Here is a 24,651-nt window from a genome sequence, read left to right on the forward strand (position 1 = left end):
CAGCATGCAATGCGCCAGTGCTGCCAAGGGAGGTGGATGAGTTCCCAGCATGCAATGTGCCAGTGCGGCCAAGGGAGGTGGACGAGTTCCCAGCATGCAATGCGCCAGTGCTGCCAAGGGAGGTGGACGAGTTCCCAGCATGCAATGTGCCAGTGCGGCCAAGGGAGGTGGACGAGTTCCCAGCATGCAATGCGCCAGCGCGGCCAAGGGAGGTGGACGAGTTCCCAGCATGCAATGCGCCAGCGCGGCCAAGGGAGGTGGACGAGTTCCCAGCATGCAATGCGCCAGCGTGGCCAAGGGAGGTGGACGAGTTCCCAGCATGCAATGCGCCAGCGCGGCCAAGGGAGGTGGACGAGTTCCCAGCATGCAATGTGCCAGCGTGGCCAAGGGAGATGGACGAGTTCCCAGCATGCAATGCGCCAGTGCGGCCAAGGGAGGTGGACGAGTTCCCAGCATGCAATGCGCCAGTGCGGCCAAGGGAGGTGGACGAGTTCCCAGACCTTTGGTATGACTCAGTCTGACGGTTCCTATGGTCTAACACCTCCCAGCATGCACCACGGCAGAGCGGCCATGTAGGTGGAAGCTCCCAGCATGCTGTGCTGCTGCTGTTCCCAGTGCGAATGGCAGTCGGCCTTGCTCTCAGGACAGGGCTGTTTCCCCCAGTCTGGGACATTAACCTCAGTTTTCCAGCAATTCCCCACAGGGGCCCAGCGCAGCTGGTGAACGCCCTTTGCAGTGTCAGTGGGATAAGACTGGGCCCTTAAACTCCTGTCCCAAAGTGCTACTGGTGGTGGTAAGATGCAGCTGGGCTCCATTCCAGAGGGGCCGCATGCCAGCACCAAGCAAGGGGTCCCTCTGGAACCAGCCCCTTCTCACCCCAGAGGGGCCAGGTCCCAGCGCCAGGCGAGGGATCCCCGTATAACCCCAGGGGGCCGTGTCCCAGAGCCAGGTGAAGGGATGTCGCTCGTGGGCTGTCAGCCTACCGTTTGTTCGGGTGGAAGGAAAATCGATTCTCTCTCTGATTTGGTTCCTGAAGGTTGCAGCGGCGACATTAGGAGTAATTGTGCAGTGCTGAACCCAGAGCTTAAAACTCCTCCGTGGGAGTCCAGTTTCAAAGCAGCAGTACGGCGTGGAGCCCTGGGTCAGCTGGGGCCTCCGTAGCTGACCCTGGGCTCCGTGTGGCATTTCGAAGCGGCAGCGCTGCATGGAGCCCGGAGTCAGCCGAGTCCCCCGCTGGGGCTCTTGTACATTTCCAAGGCGGAACGCGGAAGTGCCCATGGACTAGTTGACTAGTAAATGAATCGATATTTTTAACATCCTTAAGTCCCACCAGCCCCTCTGCTCAGGGAGAGGAGTGAGGAGCAGTGGTTAGAGCAGGAGGGGGCTGCGGGCCAGGAGCAGTGTTCCCTCTAATTGTTTATGCCTGTGTGCAGAATGGATGTTGTGATCTGCACCGCTACGGAGAACGTGCGACAGGGAGGGGATGTGTGAACCATCGTCTCCGGGCTGGGGCACATCGCAGAATTCACTGCCCGGGGCCCATCTGCACAGTGCCGGGAGGTGAGTCCCTGCGTTTTCCTCACGGTGGCAGCAGCGACATGAGCAATAACCCCAGAGCTTAAAACCCTCCCTGAGCCCAGGAGAGAAGCCAGGAGTCCTCCGCTCTAACCACTAGACTCCCCTGCCCTCCCAGAGCTGGGCAGGGAACCCAGGGGTCCCGGCTCCCAGCCTGGCCGGGGGATCACTGACGTAAGGCTGCCCATGGCAGGGGAGGAGGAGTTGGCAGCCCGAAAGTGAAAGCGAAAGCCCCGTGTGCTGCCCAGTCTCAGCCTTGCTCCCGGCCGGGAAGCTTCTGGTCCAGCCTCGGCTCCGCACGGCTCCTGCCAGGTTTGTGCCCGGACTCCCGGGTTCTCTCCCCGCTCCTGGGGCTGGGGGGCTGGGACCTGGGGGCTTGGGTCTGGGGCAGGAAGCACTCAGGTGAAAATGGGGGATTCCCTCCGGTCAGCTGGAGTCCGGAACCGGCTCCGTACAGAAGGGGCTGGGCAGGGGCTTGGCCCACGCGGGAGGTCGGACTAGAGATGAACATGCTGGTCCCTTCTGACCTTCCAGTCTGTGGGTTCTCTCTCGGCTCCCAAAGGGGCGTGGGGTCTGGTGGTTAGAGTGGGTGTAGGGGGCTGGGAGCCAGGACTCCTGGGTTCTCTCCCAGCTCCTGGAGGGGCGTGGGGTCTGGTGGAGTAAAGCAGCAGGGGCTGGGATCTGTCTGTAACCCTGACACAGGCCCACTGCCTGTTCTGTGCCTCAGTTTCCCCCTCTCTAAACAGGGTCAGTCAGCTCCCTGTGGAGGGGCCAGGAAGCTGGTTAAAGGGGGGTGTCTCTTCTGCCCCCTCCTTGAACACGAGGTGCCCTGGGGTGGGCCTGGTTCTGGTGGTACCAGCTGCCAAGCCACAAATCTTGCCCTCTCCAGCACGGGTCTGGGGATGGGGCCCTGGGTGGGACCTGCTCCCAGGGTATGTCTACACTACAGCACTAATTCGAATTAGTTAATTCGAACTAAGCTAATTCGAACTAGTGCATCTAGACCTAAACACTAATTCGAATTAGCGTTTTGACAATTTGAAATAGTACGTCCACATTGAGTGGACCCTGAACCGAGGTTAAGGCTGGCTGGAAGCAGTGCCAGCCGGGCATCAGGTTAGGACTTAGAGCGTGGAGCTGCTGCCTCAGGCTAGCCGAGGGCTGTGCTTAAAGGGACCTGACCCCTACCCTGGACAGACAGTTCTCAGGGTTCCCCGCTTGCCTGTCTACCTCGATGAGGGACAGCAAAGCAGTCCTGTCTCGGAGTGCCCTGAGTGCCCACACTCGGCACATCACAGCACTCGGCCATCAGCCCGGCTGCACTTGCTGCAGGCTGCCATCTGGGGGGGTCAATCGGGGGGCTGTCAGGATCCAGGAGGCCCTGCAGGAGAGCTTGCACCCCGAGGAGCCTGCAGAGCCACCCCAGTCCTCCCCATCAGGGGGTTGTGCCCCATTCCTCCCTCACCTCATTCCACTTACCCCTCCCTAGCCCCCCTTCCTGATGTAAAAAATAAAGGACATGTGTGTTCAAAATGTTCAAAAATAGAAACTCTCTTTCTTTAACAAAACTGGGGGTGGGAGGGAATAACCTCTGGGGAGACTGGGAAAAGGAGGTGGGAGAGGGGAGGTGGAAACCTGGGAGGAGGGAGCTGGAAGGGGGAAGCCAGGGGAAGAAGGAGGAGGGGAAGTATCAAACTATGGTACTCCATATCTTCAGTACTGTGTACAGGTGTGGTCTCCTCACCTCAAAAACGATATTTTGGCCTTAGAAAGGGTTCAAAAAAGGGCAACTACAATGATTAGGGGTTTGGAACAAGTCCCATATGAAGAGAGGCTAAAGAGACTGGGACTTTTCCGCTTAGAAAAGAGGAGACTGAGGGGGGATAGGATAGAGTTCTCTAAAAGCATGAGTGGGGTGGAGAGGATGAATAAAGAAAAGTTCTTCATTAGTTCCCATAATAGAAGGACTAGAGGACACCAAGGCTACATCTAGACTGGCATGATTTTGTGGAAATTCTTTTAACGGAAAAGTTTTTCCGTTAAAAGTATTTCCGCAAAAGAGCGTCTAGATTGGCAAGGATGCTTTTGCGCAAAAGCATCCGTGGCCAGTCTAGATGCGATTTTGCACAAGAAAGCCCCAATTGCCATTTTAGCCATTGGGGCTTTTTTGCACAAAACAATTCTTCCCTGTCTACACTGGGCCTCTTGTGCAAATATTCTTGCGCAAGAGGGATTTTTCCCGAGCAGGAGCGTGAAAGTATTTGCGCAAGAAGCACTGATTTTGTACATTACCAAGTCAGTGCTCTTGCGCAAATTCAAGAGGCCAGAGTAGACAGCTGGCACCCCAAATGAAATGAATGGGCAGCAGGTTTAAAACTAATAAGCGAAAGTTCTTCTTCACACAGCACATCATCAACCTGTGGAACTCCTTGCCACAGGAGGCTGTGAAGGCTAGGACTATAACAGAGTTTAAAGAGAAGTTAGATAAATTCATGGAGGTTGGGTCCATGGAGTGCTATTAGCCAGGGGGTAGGAACGGTGTCCCTGGCTCTGTTTGTGGAAGGCTGGAGATGGATGGCATGAGACAAATGGATTGGTCATTGTCTTTGGTCCATCCCCTCCGGGGTACCTGGTGTTGGCCGCTGTCGGCATACAAGCTACTGGGCTAGATGGACCTTTGGTTGGACCCAGTACGGCCATTCTTATGTTCTAAGCTCAGGGCTCAGGGTCGGGGGGTCTCACTGGACCAACTTGATTTTCATGCAAACCTGCTCCTGGGTTCGCATGTGGCCTTTGGTGGCCAGGCTGGCAGCTCTCCTGCCCTAGACGGCCGCCTTCCTGTGCCTAGTGCGGAGGTTGTGGACGTTGGAGGCTCCCCCCAAATCTCGATGAAGTCCACGATCTCCGCACTAGACCAGGCGGGCGCCCGCCTCTTGCGGACCTGGGCAGGCTCCAGGGCAGCTGCCAGCCTGGTCCTGGGAAGAGGCGGAGGGCTGGGTGGCAGCAGGTGGCTGGCTCATGCCGTGCCAGGTGCAGGGTCTGCTGGCTGGGTGCTGGCAGGCTTGCAACTAGCACAAGCACCGTAGCCAGCACGTGCCCCTTTAAGGGCTCCGGGGCCGGGAGGGGGGCAGAAGAGTTTCCCTGGTGGTGCCCAGAGTGGCCACCAGGGCAAGCTGGGAAGGGCTAGCCTCCCACTAGTTCGAATGAAGTGGCCACACAGCCCTTAATTCAAACTAGTTAATTGGAACTAGGCTTAGTCCTCGTGGAATGAGGTTCACCTAGTTCCAATTAAGCGCTCCGCTAGTTCCAGTTCAGTTGGAACTAGCGGTTTGCACGTGTAGCGCCTCTCCACGTTAATTTGAACTAACGGCTGTGAGTTCGAATTCACTTTGTAGTGTAGACAGACCCCCTGAGAGCAGTGGGGCCCCACTCGCACTGGGGAGCCAGGCTCTGTGGCGGGCATGCATGCCTGGTCCCAGCCTCTTGTGTAACACGACCCTCTCTCCCCAGCCTCGTGCGCCGGGCCCCGCACCAGAGCCATGGAGCCCGTCTGCCTGGTGGAGCCAGTGCCCAGCTCTGGCACCCTGCAGGTGAACCCGGCCGCCTTGGACCTGCTCCGGGGCCTCAACCGTCCCCTTCACGTCCTCGCCATCTTCGGGCCCTGTGGCACCGGGAAATCCTTCCTCATGGACCGGCTGGCAGGGCAGGGCCAAGGTGAAGGGTCCCCGTTGCTCCCCGTTCCCTCTGCCCCACCACACCCCATCGCATTCTGGCTCGCCCCCTCCAGTCCTCCCCTGGGCCTCCCCTGCCTCCCCGCCCCCGGCCCCGGACAGAGCCGAGAGCTGGATTGCGGGGTCCAGTGTCTGACAGCTGTGCTGACGGAAGGCGCATGGGGAGCACCGGCGGCAGGAGAAGTTCTGGCGGGCAAAGCCAACTGCGAGCGACCTGGCTGCCTGGTGCCGCCCTGTACTGGCCAGGAGGGTCCGCCCTGGTCAGGGGAAGGGAGCCAAGGGGCAGCCGTGTGGGACGTCACTGGGGGAGGGGAAAGGGGAAAAACGGATAGCACCAGGGCGGGCACTCAGGCTGGCCCCCCGGCTCCACTCCCGGAGGTGGGTCAGGGCAGAGTCCTGAGGGTCAGTCGTGGGACGGGGGAGGGAAGCTCAGGTGGGACACAGAAGCTCGACTGGAAATTAGGGATGTAAACAGGTAACCAGTTCACTGACGCCGGGGCTGCGGGTTGGAGCTCGCAGCCAGCAGCCCGGTAGGGCGGGAGCTGGCAGCCCGGTAAACCAGCAGCTCGGTAGGGCGGGAGCTGGCAGCCCGGTAAGCCAGCAGCCCGGTAAGGTGGGAGCCGGCAGCCCGGTAAGCCAGCAGCCCGGTAGGGCGGGAGCTGGCAGCCCGGTAAGCCAGCAGCTCGGTAGGGCGGGAGCCAGCAGCCCGGTAAGCCAGCAGCTCGGTAGGATGGGAGCCGGCAGCCCGGTAAGCCAGCAGCCCGGTAAGGCAGGAGCCGGCAGCCCGGTAAGCCAGCAGCTCGGTAGGATGGGAGCCGGCAGCCCGGTAAGCCAGCAGCCCGGTAGGGCAGGAGCCGGCAGCCCGGTAAGCCAGCAGCCCGGTAGGGCGGGAGCCGGCAGCCCGGTAAGGCAGGAGCCGGCAGCCCGGTAAGCCAGCAGCTCGGTAGGGCGGGAGCCGGCAGCCCGGTAAGCCAGCAGCCCGGTAGGGCAGGAGCCGGCAGCCCGGTAGGGCGGGAGCTGGCAGCTGGCAGCCCCATGGTTAATGTTTTTACATCCCTGCTGAGGAGAAGGCGCAGCCCCTGCTGGCCCGGGAGTCAGAGCATCCGGGCCTAGACGGGCCCCTGGCGGGGCTGGTCTCACTTTGCTGTGTCCTGCCGCAGCGCCGGGGCCCCTCCCAGCTGGTGTTGCTACATTTCTTTTCCTTCCCCGGCGCCTGCCTGCCCCCTTCCCCAGCCCCCTTCCAGCGCCTTCCTGACTCCCTGGGCACCCTCACTCCCTCCTGCCTGGACCTCACCTGATTCCCACCCCCTATCTCCATGCCTGGGCCTCCCCCCGACCCTGCCTGAGCCTCTCCATCTCTCCTTTCGCCACTGCCCCCCACTCAGCACCCCTCTCTCCCCACAGGTTTCCCCTGCTCCCCGGGGATCTGGCTCTGGTGCCTGCCTCACCCGACTGAACCAGACCAGGGTCTGGTGCTGCTCGACACGGAGGGATTTCCCGAGCAAGAGGTAGTGGTATCTAGTGGTTAGAGTGTGTGTGGGGGGGGGTGGGGTGGGGCTGGGAGCCAGTCCGCCGGGGTTCTCTCCCTGGCTCGCGGAGGGGAGTGGGAGCAGCAGTTAGAGGCAGGGGTGTCTGAAATCCAGTTACCACTGAGTTACTGTGGGGATTCTCATCCCCCACAGTGTAGGCATCTTGGCCCTTAGCCAGGAAAACATCATGGTGGCGTGCCTCAGTTTCCCCTTCCACACAGCACATTATGGCTGGAACCTCCTTTGTGCTGTAAGAAGTTCCAAGACCAGGTACAGGCATTAACCGTGAACTATCAATATCAGGAGTCCGTCAACAGACAGTCTGTGCTTTGATACCGTTCTTGCCAGGTTCAATGTCCTGACGGGACCTACCCAAGTCACAGCACCCCCCTGTGGTCCCAGTGACCGGCAAGCCACAGACCACTGGCCAGAGTCACACGCAGCCCTTCCCACCCCTCCCTGTTAGCCACAGGGACACAGCGGAGCGGCGTCCATCCGTGCTGGGCTGCGCTAGGACATCAGCCTGGTTAAACACATGGGCCATGTCCCAGCCACACCACGTACCCCGCGGTGACACGCTGAGCTCCCCTCACGACAGGCAGAGCGGCCCATGGCTCCCTCCCAGACAGAACGTTCCCCGCACCAGCCCAGAGCCCACGGCCACAACTCCACACACACACGTCACACGAGTGTCACACACAATCAGTAGAGCACAAGCTTCCATTTGACACCTCACACGGCCCCTTTGTACCGACTTTGGGGCAAACACCCCCCGTGGGCGCAGCAGTGATCTGGCTGCCACTTTAAAATCCAGTCACGTGACAGTCACGTGGAGTGTGTCAGCTGCCACCCTCGCCAGCGAACAGCCCCCAGCAAATCCCCTCAGACACCCCAGCGCTCCCTGTGCCCCCCAGCCCCCCCTTACACAGGGGAGAGGTTCTAACCCATCCCCCACCTCCCCTCAGACACCCCAGCGCTCCCTGTGCCCCCCAGCCCCCCCTTACACAAGGGAGAGGTTCTAACCCATCCCCCACCTCCCCTCAGACACCCCAGTGCTCCCTGTCCTCCGTGTCACAGGCGCTGGAAGCCAGGGTACCTGGGATCTCCCCCTGGCACTGGGGGGAGTGGGGTGCAGTGGTTAGAGGGGGGCTGGGTTCTCCCCCGGCTCTGGTGGAAGTGGGGTGCAGTGGTTAGAGGGGGCTGGGTTCTCCCCTGGCTCTGGTGGGAGTGGGGTGCAGTGGTTAGAGGGGGCTGGGTTCTCCCCTGGCTCTGGGGGGAGTGGGGTGCAGTGGTTAGAGGGGGCTGGGTTCTCCCCTGGCTCTGGTGGGAGTGGGGTGCAGTGGTTAGAGGGGGCTGGGTTCTCCCCCTGGCTCTGGGGGGAGTGAGGTGCAGTGGTTAGAGGGGGGCTGGGTTCTCCCCTGGCTCTGGGGGGAGTGGGGTGCAGTGGTTAGAGGGGGCTGGGTTCTCCCCGGCTCTGGGGGGAGTGAGGTGCAGTGGTTAGAGGGGGCTGGGTTCTCCCCCGGCTCTGGGGGTAAAGATGCTCATGCGCCTCGTGGTGCCGTTGCAGGGCGACGAGACAAAACTCTCCCGACTCTTCCTCCTGAACGTGCTGCTCAGCAGCGTCTTTATCTACAACTCCCGGGGCGAGGACGACCCCCAGGGACAGCTGGACCGCCTGGCGTATCCTGCCCAGCACGGCATCCCCCCACGGGCCTGCCCCTGCCCAGCCTGCCCGCTCCCCTCCCCCCGCCCGCCTCCCGGCCCAGCCTGCTTCCTGCCGGGGAGCTGGGTTGGGACTGCTACCCCCCCCCATGCCCCATTCCCAGCCCCCTGCCCTCCCCTTGCCTCCCCAGCCAGGTGGGTTCCCGCGGCTCGGCCTGTCTTTTCCTTCACGGCGCCCCGCAGCTACGTGAGGGACCTGCCGCGGGTGGTGCGCGTGCTGGACGAGTGCTCCTGGGAAAACAGCTCCCTGCTCAGCAGCGTGCTGCCTGCCTTCGTGTGGTGCCTGCGGGACGTGGCGCCCGACCCCTGCCTGGACCAGGCGCTGGAAGCCATGGACCACGATCTGGCGTCGGCGCTCAGCTCCCCGCAAGGTGCGTGGGAGGGGAGCCCTGAGGTGCGGGCCGCTGCCCAGCCGGCTCTGTCCTGCCTCCCCAACTCGCCCCGACCTCTCAGAGGGGAGCCGGAGTCACTTCCTGTCCTAAACCCGCTCTGCTGGGAAACAGCCTTCGTGCCCTGCCCCAGAGGTGGCTGCATTTTCCTCCATGGTCCACCCAGAGGGGCCGCATCTCCCAGCCAGGCGAGGAGGGGCGTTTGTACAAACAGCCTTCGTGCCCCTCCCCAGTGGTGGCCGCATCTCCCTGCTGGGCCAGGGTCTCCTCTATAAACAAGCCTCATGGCCTGCCCCAGAGCGGCCACATCTGTGCCCTGGGCGTCGCCTGCGGCTCAGTTCTCCCGCCCCCTTCTCTTGCAGATTCGGAGGACTCCCCGTCCAGCTGCATACAGAGGTTGTTCCCCCACCAGAAGCTCTTCCGTTTCTGTGCCCCCCGAGCGCCCGGCGAGCCTGGGTCTCCCGCAGAGCGGCTGCACCCCACGTTCCAGGAGCAGATGGGGCGTTTCAAGGACTACGCCCTGAGCCAGCGCCCAAAGGTCGTGGTGGGGAATCGAGAGGTCGATGGGGAGCGTAAGTGTGTGGCTGGAGGCGGAGGAGCAGGGCAGCCTGCACGGGGTCTGTACAGCGCCTAGCGCGGCCAGGTCATGGGCCAGGCCCCTGGGACCGCAGGGCAACACGGCTGGGCACAGATGCAGATTCGGCAGCAGGGCCACGCTCCTGGGCGCCCGTGGTTCTCCACAGGGCCGGGAAAGCCCCAGGCGGCGGGAGCCTGGCTCTTCGGTTCAGCGCGGCTTTCTGTCCGGAGCTTCCCGTGCGGCTGGGCCGGTCCCGCTGGCCGAGGCACCGGGGCTGGGCTGGTCCCGCTGGCCGAGGCACCGGGGCTGGGCTGGTCCCGCTGGCCGAGGCGCTGGGGCTGGGCTGGTCCCGCTGGCCGAGGCGCTGGGGCTGGGCTGGTCCCGCTGGCCGAGGCGCTGGGGCTGGGCTGGTCCCGCTGGCCGAGGCGCTGGGGCTGGGCTGGTCCCGCTGGCCGAGGCGCTGGGGCTGGGCTGGTCCCGCTGGCCGAGGCACCGGGGCTGGGCTGGTCCCGCTGGCCGAGGCACTGGGGCTGGGCCGGTCCCGCTGGCCGAGGCGCTGGGGCTGGGCCGGTCCCGCTGGCTGAGGCGCTGGGGCTGGGCCGGTCCCGCTGGCTGAGGCGCCGGGGCTGGGCTGGTCCCGCTGGCCGAGGCGCTGGGGCTGGGCCGGTCCCGCTGGCCGAGGCGCCGGGGCTGGGCTGGTCCCGCTGGCCGAGGCGCCGGGGCTGGGCTGGTCCCGCTGGCCGAGGCACCGGGGCTGGGCTGGTCCCGCTGGCCGAGGCACCGGGGCTGGGCTGGTCCCGCTGGCCGAGGCGCTGGGGCTGGGCCGGTCCCGCTGGCTGAGGCGCCGGGGCTGGGCTGGTCCCGCTGGCTGAGGCGCCGGGGCTGGGCTGGTCCCGCTGGCTGAGGCGCCGGGGCTGGGCTGGTCCCGCTGGCTGAGGCTCCGGGGCCGGGCTGGTCCCGCTGGCTGAGGCGCCGGGGCTGGGCTGGTCCCGCTGGCTGAGGCGCCGGGGCTGGGCTGGTCCCGCTGGCCGAGGCACCGGGGCTGGGCTGGTCCCGCTGGCCGAGGCGCTGGGGCTGGGCCGGTCCCGCTGGCTGAGGCGCCGGGGCTGGGCTGGTCCCGCTGGCTGAGGCGCCGGGGCTGGGCTGGTCCCGCTGGCTGAGGCGCCGGGGCTGGGCTGGTCCCGCTGGCTGAGGCGCCGGGGCTGGGCCGGTCCCGCTGGCTGAGGCGCCGGGGCTGGGCTGGTCCCGCTGGCTGAGGCTCCGGGGCCGGGCTGGTCCTGCTGGCTGAGGCGCTGGGGCTGGGCTGGTCCTGCTGGCCGAGGCGCTGGGGCTGGGCCGGTCCCGCTGGCTGAGGCGCCGGGGCTGGGCTGGTCCCGCTGGCTGAGGCGCCGGGGCTGGGCTGGTCCCGCTGGCTGAGGCGCCGGGGCTGGGCTGGTCCCGCTGGCTGAGGCTCCGGGGCCGGGCTGGTCCTGCTGGAATTGCCAGGGCCCGGAAGCCCGTCAGGCACCCAGGCCTGGCCCTGCCTCCGGCCCGGCAGTCACCAGCCTCCACCCCTGGCACTGAGGGACGCTGCCGCCTGGAGGCACAGAATCCCTGGCTCTTCTCTAAGGCTTCCCAGCCAGCCGTGGGCCCTCTGGACGGCAGGGGAAACTGAGGCACAAAGCAGGCCCACGACTTGCCCACGCCCCTCCAGCCCCAGTGCTGAGCCCCCGGAGTCGCAGCTCACCCTGCAGCAGCGGCACCCCACACAGGACCTGGGGGAGGGGAGGGTCAGGATAGGCGCCCCCCACCCACCAAACCCTGCTCCCTCCTCTCTCCAGTCCTGGCTGATTTCCTGGAGCGCCTCGTGGACCTGCTGTCCCGGGACCAGCCCGTTCTGCTGAGTGAGGTCTGCAGTGCCTTGCAGGTGAGGGGGCTTGAGGCTGGGAGATGCAGGGGTCCCGGGGATCTGTGCGCTGGGGGTGGAGGGGGATCGGGAGGTCCCGGGGAGCTGTGTGCTGGAGGGGATGGAGGGGGATCAGGGGGTCCCGGGTAGCTGTGCGCTGGGGGGGTGGAGGGGGATCAGGGGGTCCCGGGGAGCTGTGTGCTGGGGGGAGGCGGAAGGGCCCAGGTGACGGCGGGTTTCTGCTCCCAGCAGGGAGGCAGCGATGGATCCGTGGGGAACCCACCGGACTCTGCGGGGGGCCTCCGAGCCAGGGGTGCTGCAGCCGGCGCTGCCCAGCCCTCGGTGCCGGAGCCCAAGGTCAGTGAGGGATCGGGGCCGGGGCTGCAGGGGGCAGGGCCGGTTCTGGTTCCAGCTCAGCCCAGAGATGGGGGCTGAGACCGGACAGCTCTCGTCAGACAGGCCCGCTTGCTGCCGTGGGGCACTGTGGCTGGGTGGGGCCGGGCCTGTGTCTCACCCCCGCTTCCGAGTCCCGGCAGGGCCAGACGGGGCCAGCGCCCGTCCGGTGGAGAGGCCCCGAGCGGCTGTACAGATGGCCGGCCGTGGCAGCCCTTTGCTGGGTGGGGGGGCCAGCCACGTTCGCCCCAGCTGGGGCAGGGCAGCGGGGCCTGGCGGTTAGAGCGGGGGCGGGGAGCCAGGGCTCCTGGGTTCTTGCCCTGTCCCTGGGAGGGCAGTGAGTCCTAGCTGTTAGAGCGGGGGCGGGGAGCCAGGGCTCCTGGGTTTTTGCCCTGTCCCTGGGAGGGCAGTGGGGCCTGGCGGTTAGAGCGGGGGCGGGGAGCCAGGGCTCCTGGGTTCTTGCCCTGTCCCTGGGAGGGCAGTGGGGCCTAGCGGTTAGAGCGGGGGCGGGGAGAGGAGCCAGGGCTCCTGGGTTCTTGCCCTGTCCCTGGGAGGGCAGTGGGGCCTGGCGGTTAGAGCGGGGGCGGGGAGCCAGGGCTCCTGGGTTCTTGCCCTGTCCCTGGGAGGGCAGTGAGTCCTAGCTGTTAGAGCAGGGGCGGGGAGCCAGGGCTCCTGGGTTCTTGCCCTGTCCCTGGGAGGGCAGTGGGGCCTAGCGGTTAGAGCGGGGGCGGGGAGAGGAGCCAGGGCTCCTGGGTTCTTGCCCTGTCCCTGGGAGGGCAGTGAGTCCTAGCTGTTAGAGCGGGGGCGGGGAGCCAGGGCTCCTGGGTTCTTGCCCTGTCCCTGGGAGGGCAGTGGGGCCTGGCGGTTAGAGCGGGGGCGGGGAGCAGGGCTCCTGGGTTCTTGCCCTGTCCCTGGGAGGGCAGTGGGGCCTAGCGGTTAGAGCGGGGGCGGGGAGCCAGGGCTCCTGGGTTCTTGCCCTGTCCCTGGGAGGGCAGTGAGTCCTAGCTGTTAGAGCGGGGGCGGGGAGCCAGGGCTCCTGGGTTCTTGCCCTGTCCCTGGGAGGGCAGTGGGGCCTGGCGGTTAGAGCGGGGGCGGGGAGCCAGGGCTCCTGGGTTCTTGCCCTGTCCCTGGGAGGGCAGTGAGTCCTAGCTGTTAGAGCGGGGGCGGGGAGCCAGGGCTCCTGGGTTCTTGCCCTGTCCCTGGGAGGGCAGTGGGGCCTAGCGGTTAGAGCGGGGGCGGGGAGAGGAGCCAGGGCTCCTGGGTTCTTGCCCTGTCCCTGGGAGGGCAGTGGGGCCTGGCGGTTAGAGCGGGGGCGGGGAGCAGGGCTCCTGGGTTCTTGCCCTGTCCCTGGGAGGGCAGCGGGGCCTAGCGGTTAGAGCGGGGGCGGGGAGCAGGGCTCCTGGGTTCTTGCCCTGTCCCTGGGAGGGCAGTGGGGCCTGGCGGTTAGAGCGGGGGCGGGGAGAGGAGCCAGGGCTCCTGGGTTCTTGCCCTGTCCCTGGGAGGGCAGTGGGGCCTGGCGGTTAGAGCGGGGGCGGGGAGCAGGGCTCCTGGGTTCTTGCCCTGTCCCTGGGAGGGCAGTGGGGCCTGGCGGTTAGAGCGGGGGCGGGGAGCAGGGCTCCTGGGTTCTTGCTGAGCCCTTTGCCCGTCGGGAATCCAGCCGCGCTCTCCGGTGTCTCTCCCGGCAGAGGGAGCGAGTGGTCCCGCTGCAGGCGTCTCAACCCGTCCCGGCCCAGGTGAGTGGCCTGTCGGCCCAGCCCCACCCCCTCCTGGCTGCCTTTCGGGGGAGTCCAACCTGCCCCGTGCCCAGCGTCACCCTGCGCTGTTGCCCCCAGGCTGCCCCCGGCCCGCTGCCCCCAGGCGCCATGGAGGAGCCGATGTGCCTGGTCGAGAACCGGCCGGGCGGGGAGCTGCAGCTCAGACAGGAGGCCCTGGCCCTGCTCCGGAGCATCGCCCAGCCCGTGGTGGTGGTGGCGATCGCCGGGCTGTACCGCACCGGCAAGTCCTACCTCATGAACAAACTGGCCGGCAAGGACCAGGGAGGTGAGCAGCTGGGGGGCTATGGGGTGGGTGGGGCCATGGGGCTGAGTGGGGGGGCAGGGAGGGACAAACTGGCCAGCAAGAGACCGGGTGAGAGATGTGAGCCCTGCCCTGGGGCCCCAGGACTCTGTCCCTAGTGCTGGGAGGGCAGTGGGGTCTAGTGGTTAGAGGGAAGTGGGGTCTAGTGGCTGGGGGGGCTGGGAGGCAGTGGGGTCTAGTGGTTAGGGGGGCTGGGAGGGGAGTGGGGTCTAGTGGTTGGGGGGCTGTGAGGGGAGTGGGGTCTAGTGGTTAGAGGGGGCTGGGAGGGCAGTGGGGTCTAGTGGTTGGGGGGCTGTGAGGGGAGTGGGGTCTAGTGGTTAGAGGGGCTGGGGGGGAGTGGGGTCTAGTGGTTAGAGGGGGCTGGGAGGGGTGTGGGGTCTAGTGGTTAGGGGGGCTGGGAGGGGTGTGGGGTCTAGTGGTTAGGGGGGCTGGGAAGGCAGTGGGGTCTAGTGGTTAGGGGGGCTGGGAGGGGAGTGGGGTCTAGTGGTTAGGGGGGCTGGGAGGGTGTGGGGTCTAGTGGTTGGGGGGCTGGGAAGGCAGTGGGGTCTAGTGGTTAGGGGGGCTGGGAGGGGAGTGGGGTCTAGTGGTTAGGGGGGCTGGGAGGGTGTGGGGTCTAGTGGTTAGGGGGCTGGGAGGGTGTGGGGTCTAGTGGTTAGGGGGGCTGGGAGGGTGTGGGGTCTAGTGGTTGGGGGGCTGGGAAGGCAGTGGGGTCTAGTGGTTAGGGGGGCTGGGAGGGTGTGGGGTCTAGTGGTTAGGGGGGCTGGGAGGGGAGTGGGGTCTAGTGGTTAGGGGGGCTGGGAGGGGAGTGGGGTCTAGTGGTTAGAGGGGGCTGGGCGGGGTGTGGGGTCTAGTGGCTGTGGGGGCTGGGAGGGGAGTGGGGTCTAGTGGTTAGAGGGGGCTGGGGGCCAGGGCCCCGGGTTCCCTCGCTCTGCGCCTGTCCCAGCCCCTCCCCTCTCTCCGCAGGGTTCTCGCTGGGCTCCACCGTCCAGTCGCACACCAAGGGCATCTGGATGTGGGTCCTGCCCCACCCCCGCCGGGCCGGCCACGCCCTGGTGCTGCTGGACACCGAGGGGCTGGGCGACGTGGAGAAGGTGGGGGGGGCAGAGGGGGCTGGGTCTCAGCTCTGGGACCCAGGGAGATCTGGGGCAGGGAGGCCTGGGGGGACTGTGGACATCGTCCCGTCTTTTGTTCCAGCTACACCAGACTAACACGGCTGCATTTCTATCACTATTCTACATGGGGGGACCAAGGACCCTCTGGCCGTGGGGAGAGTCTCTGGGCCTAGAGGTGGGGGGCTCTGGGGTCAGCACAGGTCGGTGTCCCATGCCCCCAGCCCCATATTCCTCCCCCCCCCCCCCCGCTGCATGGGGGCGACGCTGACCCCGGTTCCTGCCCCTGCAGGGCAACGTGCAGAACGACGCCTGGATCTTCGCGCTGGCCGTGCTGCTCAGCAGCACCCTGGTCTACAACAGCCTGGGCACCATCGACCAGTACGCCCTGGAGCAGCTGCAGTATCCTGCCCCGGCGGGGGGCCAGGAGTCGGGGAGCTGGGGCGGCAGGGAGCAGCAGTCGCAGGGGTCTGGGATGGTCCTAGGACCCAGGGCCACCCCGGGGCGGGTTCCTGGGGAAATGGGGCTGTGGGCTGGGGGTGCTGGGCTCAGAGACCCCCCGCAGGGGGCGCTGCACCTCGGGTTCCTTAGCCGCCCCCAGCTACGTGTCGGAGCTGACAGAGCGCATCAAGGTGAAGGCGGCAGGCGAGGGCGACCGGCAGGAGGGGGAGGATTCGGCCGAGTTCGTGCGGTTCTTCCCGGCCTTCGTGTGGGCCGTGCGGGATTTCGCGCTGCAGCTGGAGCTGGACGGGCGGCCGATCACCGAGGACGAGTACCTGGAGAACAGCCTGAAACGCCGGGAAGGTGCCACAAGTGGGCAGGATGGACCTGGGGGGTCTGGTCCGTGGGGCTGGGAGGGGCAAGATGCCAGGGTAGATGGGCCTAAGGTCTGATCAGGGCAGGGGATACCAGGTAGGCTGGGCCTGGAGTCTGAGCAGGGCGGGGGGGGTACCGGGCAGGCTGGCCTGGGGGTCTGACCAGGGTGGGGGGGGTACCGGGCAGGCTGGCCTGGGGGTCTGACCAGGGCAGGGGGGTACCGGGCAGGCTGGCCTGGGGGTCTGACCAGGGCAGGGGGGGTACCGGGCAGGCTGGCCTGGGGGTCTGACCAGGGCGGGGGGGTACCGGGCAGGGTGGCCTGGGGGTCTGACCAGGGCGGGGGGGTACCGGGCAGGGTGGCCTGGGGGTCTGACCAGGGCGGGGGGGGGGTACCGGGCAGGGTGGCCTGGGGGTCTGACCAGGGCGGGGGGGGTACCGGGCAGGGTGGCCTGGGGGTCTGACCAGGGCGGGGGGGTACCGGGCAGGCTGGCCTGGGGGTCTGACCAGGGCGGGGGGGGTACCGGGCAGACTGGCCTGGGGGTCTGACCAGGGCGGGGGGGTACCGGGCAGGGTGGCCTGGGGGCCTGACCAGGGCGGGGGGGTACCGGGCAGACTGGCCTGGGGGTCCGACCAGGGCGGGGGGGTACCGGGCAGGGTGGCCTGGGGGCCTGACCAGGGCGGGGGGGGTACCGGGCAGACTGGCCTGGGGGTCCGACCAGGGCGGGGGGGGTACCGGGCAGGGTGGCCTGGGGGTCTGACCAGGGCGGGGGGGTACCGGGCAGACTGGCCTGGGGGTCCGACCAGGGCGGGGGGGTACCGGGCAGGGTGGCCTGGGGGTCTGACCAGGGCGGGGGGGTACCGGGCAGGGTGGCCTGGGGGTCCGACCAGGGCGGGGGGGGTACCGGGCAGACTGGCCTGGGGGTCCGAGCAGGGCGGGGGGGTACCGGGCGGGCTGGCCTGGGGGTCCGAGCAGGGCGGGGGGGTACCGGGCGGGCTGGCCTGGGGGTCCGAGCAGGGCGGGGGGGTACCGGGCAGGGTGGCCTGGGGGTCTGACCAGGGCGTCTCTCCCAGGCCAGCCCAGGAAGCTGGATTTGCCCAAGAAGTGCCTGCGTCAGAGCTTCCCGTCCCGCAAGTGCTTCGTGTTTGACCGGCCGGCCCCGCGCCGCGACCTGCCCCGGCTGGAGCAGCTCCCAGAGTCAGCGCTGAGCCCCGAGTTCCTGGAGCAGGCGCGGCGCTTCTGCAGCTACATCCATCAGCACGCGGGCACCAAGACCCTCCCGGGCGGCCACGTGGTGACCGGCACCTGTGAGTGGGGGCGGGGCGCGGCCCTGGGGGGATCGGGACATATTGTGAAAGGGATCACTGGGGTGCCTGGGCGCTGCCCCTCCCCCCCGGCCCCCTGGGCGCCTGGCGCTGCCCCTCCCCCCCGGCCCCGCTGGGCGCCTGGCGCTGCCCCTCCCCCCCGGCCCCGCTGGGCGCCTGGCGCTGCCCCTCCCCTCTCCTCTGGCCCCGATGGGCGCCTGGCGCTGCCCCTCCCCTCCCCCCCGGCCCCGCTGGGCGCCTGGCGCTGCCCCTCCCCTCCGGCCCCGCTGGGCGCCTGGGCGCTGCCCCTCCCCCCCGGCCCCCTGGGCGCCTGGCGCTGCCCCTCCCCCCCGGCCCCCTGGGCGCCTGGCGCTGCCCCTCCCCCCCGGCCCCCTGGGCGCCTGGCGCTGCCCCTCCCCCCCGGCCCCCTGGGCGCCTGGCGCTGCCCCTCCCCTCCGGCCCCGCTGGGCGCCTGGCGCTGCCCCTCCCCTCTCCTCTGGCCCCGCTGGGCGCCTGGCGCTGCCCCTCCCCTCCGGCCCCGCTGGGCGCCTGGCGCTGCCCCTCCCCCCCGGCCCCGCTGGGCGCCTGGCGCTGCCCCTCCCCTCCAGCCCCGCTGGGCGCCTGGCGCTGCCCCTCCCCTCCGGCCCCGCTGGGCGCCTGGCGCTGCCCCTCCCCTCCGGCCCCGCTGGGCGCCTGGCGCTGCCCCTCCCCTCTGGCCCCGCTGGGCGCCTGGCGCTGCCCCTCCCCTCCGGCCCCACTGGGCGCCTGGCGCTGCCCCTCCCCTCTGGCCCCGCTGGGCGCCTGGCACTGCCCCTCCCCTCCGGCCCCGCTGGGCGCCTGGCGCTGCCCCTCCCCCCCGGCCCCGCTGGGCGCCTGGCGCTGACCCTCCACTCCGGCCCCGCTGGGCGCCTGGCGCTGCCCCTCCCCCCCGGACCCGCTGGGCGCCTGGCGCTGACCCTCCCCTCCGGCCCCGCTGGGCGCCTGGCGCTGCCCCTCCCCTCCGGCCCCGCTGGGCGCCTGGCGCTGCCCCTCCCCTCCGGCCCCGCTGGGCGCCTGGCGCTGCCCCTCCCCCCCGGCCCTGCTGGGCGCCTGGCGCTGACCCTCCCCTCCGGCCCCGCTGGGCGCCTGGCGCTGACCCTCCCCTCCGGCCCCGCTGGGCGCCTGGCGCTGCCCCTCCCCTCCGGCCCCGCTGGGCGCCTGGCGCTGCCCCTCCCCTCCGGCCCCGCTGGGCGCCTGGCGCTGCCCCTCCCCTCCGGCCCCGCTGGGCGCCTGGCACTGACCCTCCCCTCCGGCCCCGCTGGGCGCCTGGCGCTGACCCTCCCCTCCGGCCCCGCTGGGCGCCTGGCGCTGCCCCTCCCCTCCGGCCCCGCTGGGCGCCTGGCACTGACCCTCCCCTCCGGCCCCGCTGGGCGCCTGGCGCTGACCCTCCCCTCCGGCAGTGCTGGGGACCCTGGCGGTGACCTACGTGGACGCCATCCGCAGCGGGGCGGTGCCCTGCCTGGAGAGCGCGGTGCTGGCCCTGGCGCAGATGGAGAACTCGGCGGCGGTGGGCGAGGCCGTGGCTGCCTACGAGGGGCTGCTGGAGCGGCGGGCGGCGCTGCCCACGGAGAGCGTGGCGGAGCTGCTGGAGCTGCATGCGCAGTGCGAGCGGGAGGCCCTGCGGGTGTTCATGGCCCGCGCCTTCAAGGACGACGAGCAGCAATACCAGCGGCAGCTGAAGGTACCGGACCCCGCGCTGGGCACCCCCTCCCCCAGCCTGGAACGAGCCAGGGGCCTGCAGGGGCATCGGTGCACTCTGGGGCTGGGTGGCTCCGTGGGGCAGGGAGTGGGCCCAGGACCTTAGGGGCCAGCGGCTCCCGTGTCCCCTCTCTTGCAGGACACACTGGACTCCCGGCGCGTGGAGCTGTGCCGCCGGAACGAGCAGGCCTCCTCGGACCGGTGCATGGCCGTGCTCATGGAGCTGTCGGAGGAGCTGGAGGAGCGGGTCCGCGAGGGGACCTACTCGGTGCCCGGGGCTACCAGCGGCTCCTGGCCGACCAGCAGGAGATGGCGGAGAGATACCAGCTGGTGCCCGGGAAGGGGCTCATGGTGAATTGGCTCAATTGCATGGACGGGCTGGGGCCGGGACTCCGGGTTCTGTGTACGGCTGTGGCTCTGCAGAGCCCTGGGGGGGCTGTGGGCCCCTTGATCTGAGGGGGAGAGTCACCCGCACACGTCTCTCTCCCTTCCACACTGCAGGGGGACACTTAGCCAGGTCCTAGGGCAGCCCTGGGAATTTACACACCACCTTCACCCCGTTCCTGGGGCTCAGGGGCATCTTCCTGCGCGTTGGCGGGGTCTCTGGCCACTGACAGAGCCTCCCACAGTCACGTCCTTCTCCTCCGCTGACTGACAATCCCAAACAAGCAGCATGCGCATGCCAAGCGCAGTGTCAGCTCACCAGTCCTGTACAATAGTGTAGAAATGCAGCCGTGTTAGTCTGGTGCAGCTGAAACAAAAAACAGGACTATGTAGCACTTTAAAGACTAACAAGATGGTTTATTAGATGATGAGCTTTCGTGGGCCAGACCCACTTCCTCAGATCAAATAGTGGAAGAAAATAGTCACAACCATATATACCAAAGGATACAATTTAAAAAAAATGAACACACATGAAAAGGACAAATCACATTACAAAACAGAGGGGGGTGTGGGGGGGGGGGAAGGAAGGTGAATGCCAGTGAGTTAATGATATTAGAGGTGGGGAAGGGAGATGTCTGTGAGTTAATAGAATTAGAGGTGATAATGGGGGAAGCTATCTTTGTAATGGGTAAGATAGCTGGGGTCTTTGTTAAGTCCCGTGCGGAGTGTAAAGACCCCAGCTATCTTACCCATTACAAAGATAGCTTCCCCCATTATCACCTCTAATTCTATTAACTCACAGACATCTCCCCTTCCTCACCTCTAATATCATTAACTCACTGGCATTCACCTTCCTTCCCCCCCCCCCCCCCCCCCCACACTCCCTTGTGTTCTGAAATGTGATTTGTCCTTTCATGTGTGTTCATTTTTTTTAATTGTATCCTTTGGTATACAGGCAGTCCCCGGGTTACATGGATCCGACTTACATCGGATCCCTACTTACAAACGGGGTGAGGCAACCCCGCACTAGCTGCTTCCCCCCAGCAGACCAGGGAGACGCGAAGCTAGCGCCCCCCCTCCAGCAGACCAGGGAGACATGGAGCGGCTTTTCTCAGCAGACACCTCAGCTTGAGAATAAAGGACTGAGGGAAGTGAGGTGTGGGAGAATAAAACTGAGCTCTGGAGAAATGTTTGGCTAGAGTTTCCCCTACAATATGTACCAGTTCCGACTTACATACAAATTCAACTTAAGAACAAACCTACAGTCCCTATCTTGTACGTAACCCGGGGACTGCCTGTATATGGTTGTGACTATTTTCTTCCACTATTTGATCTGAGGAAGTGGGTCTGGCCCACGAAAGCTCATCATCTAATAAACCATCTTGTTAGTCTTTTAAGTGCTACATAGCCCTGTCTTTTGTTTCAGTCCTGTACAGGCAGACTTCCCCTGTTGGCCAGGCAAGGTCAGTCTCTGGTCGTAGGCAGGGAGGTGAATTCTTCCAGGTCTTCTCCCTCCTCTTGGTGCTCCTGTTCCTCCAGCCTTTTCTTCCTTCCTCTGCTTCTTTACTTCCGTCTCCGTCTTGGAGCCCAGTGTATATAATGAACCTGAGTCTTGCTCAGCTAGACCGTCACCAATTACTTTAGTATCATTTTACTAACCAATCCTAACAGAATGAGCTACCCCAGCAGACCCGCACCTCCACTGAGTCACACCTAGCAGCAGCCAGGAACAGTCAGCTCACAGTCGAACAACAGGCCAGTGCAGTGACAATGCTCATGGGGGGGGAACCCACACCATCCTCTCTGGAGAAGCAGTTTCTTGCCAGACACGATGGGGTGACTTCAGTTTTCTTTACCCATCTTGAGATCTGTGGCAGTGGGGGGCTGTCCGGGCAACGTCCCCTCCTCACAGCCGGCTGTGACACTGTAATACAGTTGAAATGGACCTGTGAGGATGTGACTCCAGGCCTTACAGGACTGGCTGCGAGCAGGCGGCTCTGGTTCAGGCCTAGCGCAGGCCTTCAGCATGGCTACAGAAAAGCCAGATTGTTACAGGAGGGGGCAGGCGGGAGGGGCTGTGGGGGCAGGCGAGAGGTGCTGTGGGGGGCAGGGAGCAGGCGGGAGGGGCTCTGGGGGCAGGGGCAGGCGGGAGGGGCTGTGGGGGCAGGGGGCAGGCAGGAGGGCTGCGGGGGGCAGGTGGGAGGGGCTGTGGGGCAGGGGGCAGGCGGGATGGGCTGCGGGGGGCAGGCGGGAGGAGCTGCGGGGGCAGGGGGCAGGCAGGAGGGGCTGCGGGGGGCAGGCGGGAGGGGCTGCGGGGGGCAGGCGGGAGGGGCTGTGGACCCGGCTCACCCCCTCTCTCCCGGTGCCCCAGGCGGCCGAGATGCTGCAGCAGTTCCTGAAGTCCAAGGAGACGGTGGCCCAGGCTGTGCTGCAGACGGACCAGAGCCTGACGGACAGACAGAAGGAGATCGAAGGTGACTGCAGCGGGGGGCCCTAGCGCGTGTCCCCCCCTTGGGTCTGTGGGTCTGCTGACCCCTGGGCTCCACATGCCAGGGCTCTGCAGGGGAGGGGCCTGTGTCCTCGCAGGCCTGGCGCCCCACGGCCGGGTGAGCCCAGGCCCAATGATTCCGAGGCCCCATCCAGCCAGTGCCCCACAGATGCTGGGATGCCCCGAGCCCCATGAATGAGGTGAGCTCAGCCCCAGGGCTCCGGCGCCGCAGATCCGGGGGGGCCGTGAGCCAGGCCCCCCCGAGCCCTCTGGCCCTGACCGTGTGCCCCCAGCGGAGCGGGCGCGGGCCGAGGCGGCCGAGCGGGAGGCCCAGCTGCGCCAGGAGCTGCAGGCCAGGACGGAGCAGCTGCTGCAGGACCAGGAGCGCAGCCACCAGGAGCACGTCCAGCAGCTCACGGCCAAGATGGAGCAGGAGCGCGGGCAGCTGCTGGCCGAGCAGGAGCGAGCGCTGGCCCTGAACTGCAGGTACCAGCCCCCCCGGGCAGCTGGGACCGGACCCCCGGGTTCTCTGCCAGCCCTGGGAGGGGAGGGGGGCTGGGGGGTTGGGGGGCGGGGAGCCCGGACTCCTGGGTTCTCTGCCAGCCCTGGGAGGGGAGGGGAGGGGGCTGGTGGGTCGGGGGGGCGGGGAGCCTGGACTCCCGGGTTCTCTGCCAGCCCTGGGAGGGAGGGGGCCTGAGGGGTTGGGGGGCGGGGAGCCCGGACTCCTGGGTTCTCTGCCAGCCCTGGGAGGGGAGGGGGACTGGGGGGCGGGGGGGCGGGGAGCCCAAACTCCTGGGTTCTCTGCCAGCCCTGGGAGGGGAGGGCGGCTGGGGGGTTGGGGGGGGCGATGAGCCCGGACTCCTGGGTTCTCTGCCAGCCCTGGGAGGGGAGGGGGCTGGTGGGTTGGGGGGGGCGGGGAGCCAGGTCTCCTGGGTTCTCTTTCAGCCCTGGGAGGGGAGGGGGGGCTGGTGGGTTGGGGGGGCAGAGAGCCCAGGACTGCCGGGTTCTCTGCCAGCCCTGGGAGGGGAGGGCGGCTGGGGGGTTGGGGGGGGCGATGAGCCCGGACTCCTGGGTTCTCTGCCAGCCCTGGGAGGGGAGGGGGCCTGAGGGGTTGGGGGGGCGGGGAGCCCGGACTCCTGGGTTCTCTGCCAGCCCTGGGAGGGGAGGGGGACTGGGGGGGCGGGGGGGCGGGGAGCCCAAACTCCTGGGTTCTCTGCCAGCCCTGGGAGGGAGGGCGGCTGGGGGGTTGGGGGGGGCGATGAGCCCGGACTCCTGGGTTCTCTGCCAGCCCTGGGAGGGGAGGGGGCTGGTGGGTTGGGGGGGGCGGGGAGCCAGGTCTCCTGGGTTCTCTTTCAGCCCTGGGAGGGGAGGGGGGGCTGGTGGGTTGGGGGGGGCAGAGAGCCCAGGACTGCCGGGTTCTCTGCCAGCCCTGGAGGGGGGAGGGCGGCTGGGGGGTTGGGGGGGGCGATGAGCCCGGACTCCTGGGTTCTCTGCCAGCCCTGGGAGGGGAGGAGGGCTGGGGGGGTTGGGGGGGGCGGGGAGCCCGGACTCCTGGGTTCTCTGCCAGCCCTGGGGAGGGGATGAGGGCTGGGGGGTTGAGGGGGGCGGGAGCCTGGACCCCTGGGTTCTCTGCCAGCCTGGGAGGGGAGGGGGCCTGGTGGGTTGGGGGACGGGGAGCCCGGACTCCTGGGTTCTCTGCCAGCCCTGGGAGGGGAGGAGGGCTGGCCTGGGAAGGGAGGGGAGAGGGGCAGGACCCAGGACTGCCGGGTTCTCTCCCAGCTCTGCCCCCGCCCCCGTGGCGCTAACCCTCGGCTCTGCCCCCAGGAGCAGGCGCAGCTGCTGCGCGAGGGCTTCCAGGGGGAGGCGGCGCAGCTGCGGCAGCAGATCCAGAACCTGAGTTCGGCCATGAGCCAGCCCCGGCGCTCCCGCTGCGTCGTCTGCTGAGGACGGAGCGCCGGGGGCTGGGCCGCGCCCTCCCGCTGGCTGCAGGGAGGCTTCCTCGCGTCAGGAGGAGCCTCGGGCAGGCGCTGGCTCAGCTGCAGCCTCTGCTCTGCCTCCGGAGCCAGTCCGGTGCGGGCCGCGCCTCCCGGCTGACAGCGGAGGCTTTCCAGGCGGGCTGGCTGCAACAGGCCCCGGAGGGCCAAAGGCCACGTCCTGCCTCCCCCCAGCCCAGCCGGGACTCGTGGCGGGGCCGCGCTCCCAGTAGCACGGGGCAGATCAGATCCCACGGGAGAGGCTTGTTTCACGGCCTGTGATGTTTCCCACGGCTGGGAGCCTGCCAGGGCCCCTCCGTATCTCCGCTGCAGCCGCCCCTGTGCAGGCACTGGTGTGTTAGTGCAGGGCCTCTCGTGAACACGGGAGCTGCCATGTGCTCGGGTCTGTTATTGTAGGGTCTGAAATACCTGGTGCTGGCGTGTTATTGTAGGGTCTCTTCTGCTCCAGGCCGGGCGGGGGATGGGCTGAGGAGGAGGCTTGGCAGAGTCCTTGCTCACGTTTAATAAACACGTATTTTAACCCCCCTCCCTGACTCCTGATGCCTGTTGGGTGGGGGGGGGTGGAGTAATTTCTCCCTTCAGTGACTTCCTGGTCCCCGCAGCCCCCCACAGAAAGCAAACCAGTGGGTTCCCTGTGCACAGGCCCGTGGCTCTGGCGGTGGGGCCTGGGGGTTGGGGGGGGGGATGCCCAAGTTCAAACCCCAGCTCCTCTGTAACTGGGGGCTAGTCGGGTCACAGGGCCGTGCCTCAGTTTCCCCTGCCTTTGGGGCTGTTTTTACGGTGCAGAGTGGACGGTGTCTGCGGTGCACGGCTCCCAGGGCCCTCCACCCTGCCGGTGCTGTACCGGGGCCTCCAGGGGCCGAGCGCTCAGGGCTGCAGTGCTCTGGAGTGGGGGGTGACCCCGGTACCTGTGGGGTCTGCTTCCAGCCCAGAGCTGGTGGTGG

General features: G+C 67.3%; 1 protein-coding gene across 1 annotated transcript; it reads left to right on the forward strand.

Annotated features, from left to right (window-relative positions):
- The first annotated feature begins 88 nt into the window (after window positions 1-88).
- LOC102452688 (uncharacterized) lies at window positions 89-23,915 on the forward strand. The gene is given in 20 exon segments (XM_075916049.1): window positions 89-505; window positions 5,086-5,289; window positions 6,711-6,814; window positions 8,403-8,515; window positions 8,741-8,928; window positions 9,309-9,518; window positions 11,344-11,429; window positions 11,658-11,765; window positions 13,487-13,534; window positions 13,634-13,841; window positions 14,841-14,968; window positions 15,279-15,388; window positions 15,588-15,790; window positions 16,874-17,107; window positions 18,544-18,824; window positions 18,981-19,113; window positions 19,116-19,192; window positions 21,597-21,699; window positions 22,007-22,196; window positions 23,534-23,915. Coding segments are annotated over 20 exon segments (3,258 nt in total). The 5' UTR covers window positions 89-99; the 3' UTR covers window positions 23,658-23,915.
- The last annotated feature ends 736 nt before the right edge of the window (window positions 23,916-24,651 follow it).

Source organism: Pelodiscus sinensis, unplaced genomic scaffold (genome assembly GCF_049634645.1).
Source record: "Pelodiscus sinensis isolate JC-2024 unplaced genomic scaffold, ASM4963464v1 ctg108, whole genome shotgun sequence".
NCBI lineage: Eukaryota > Metazoa > Chordata > Testudines > Trionychidae > Pelodiscus > Pelodiscus sinensis.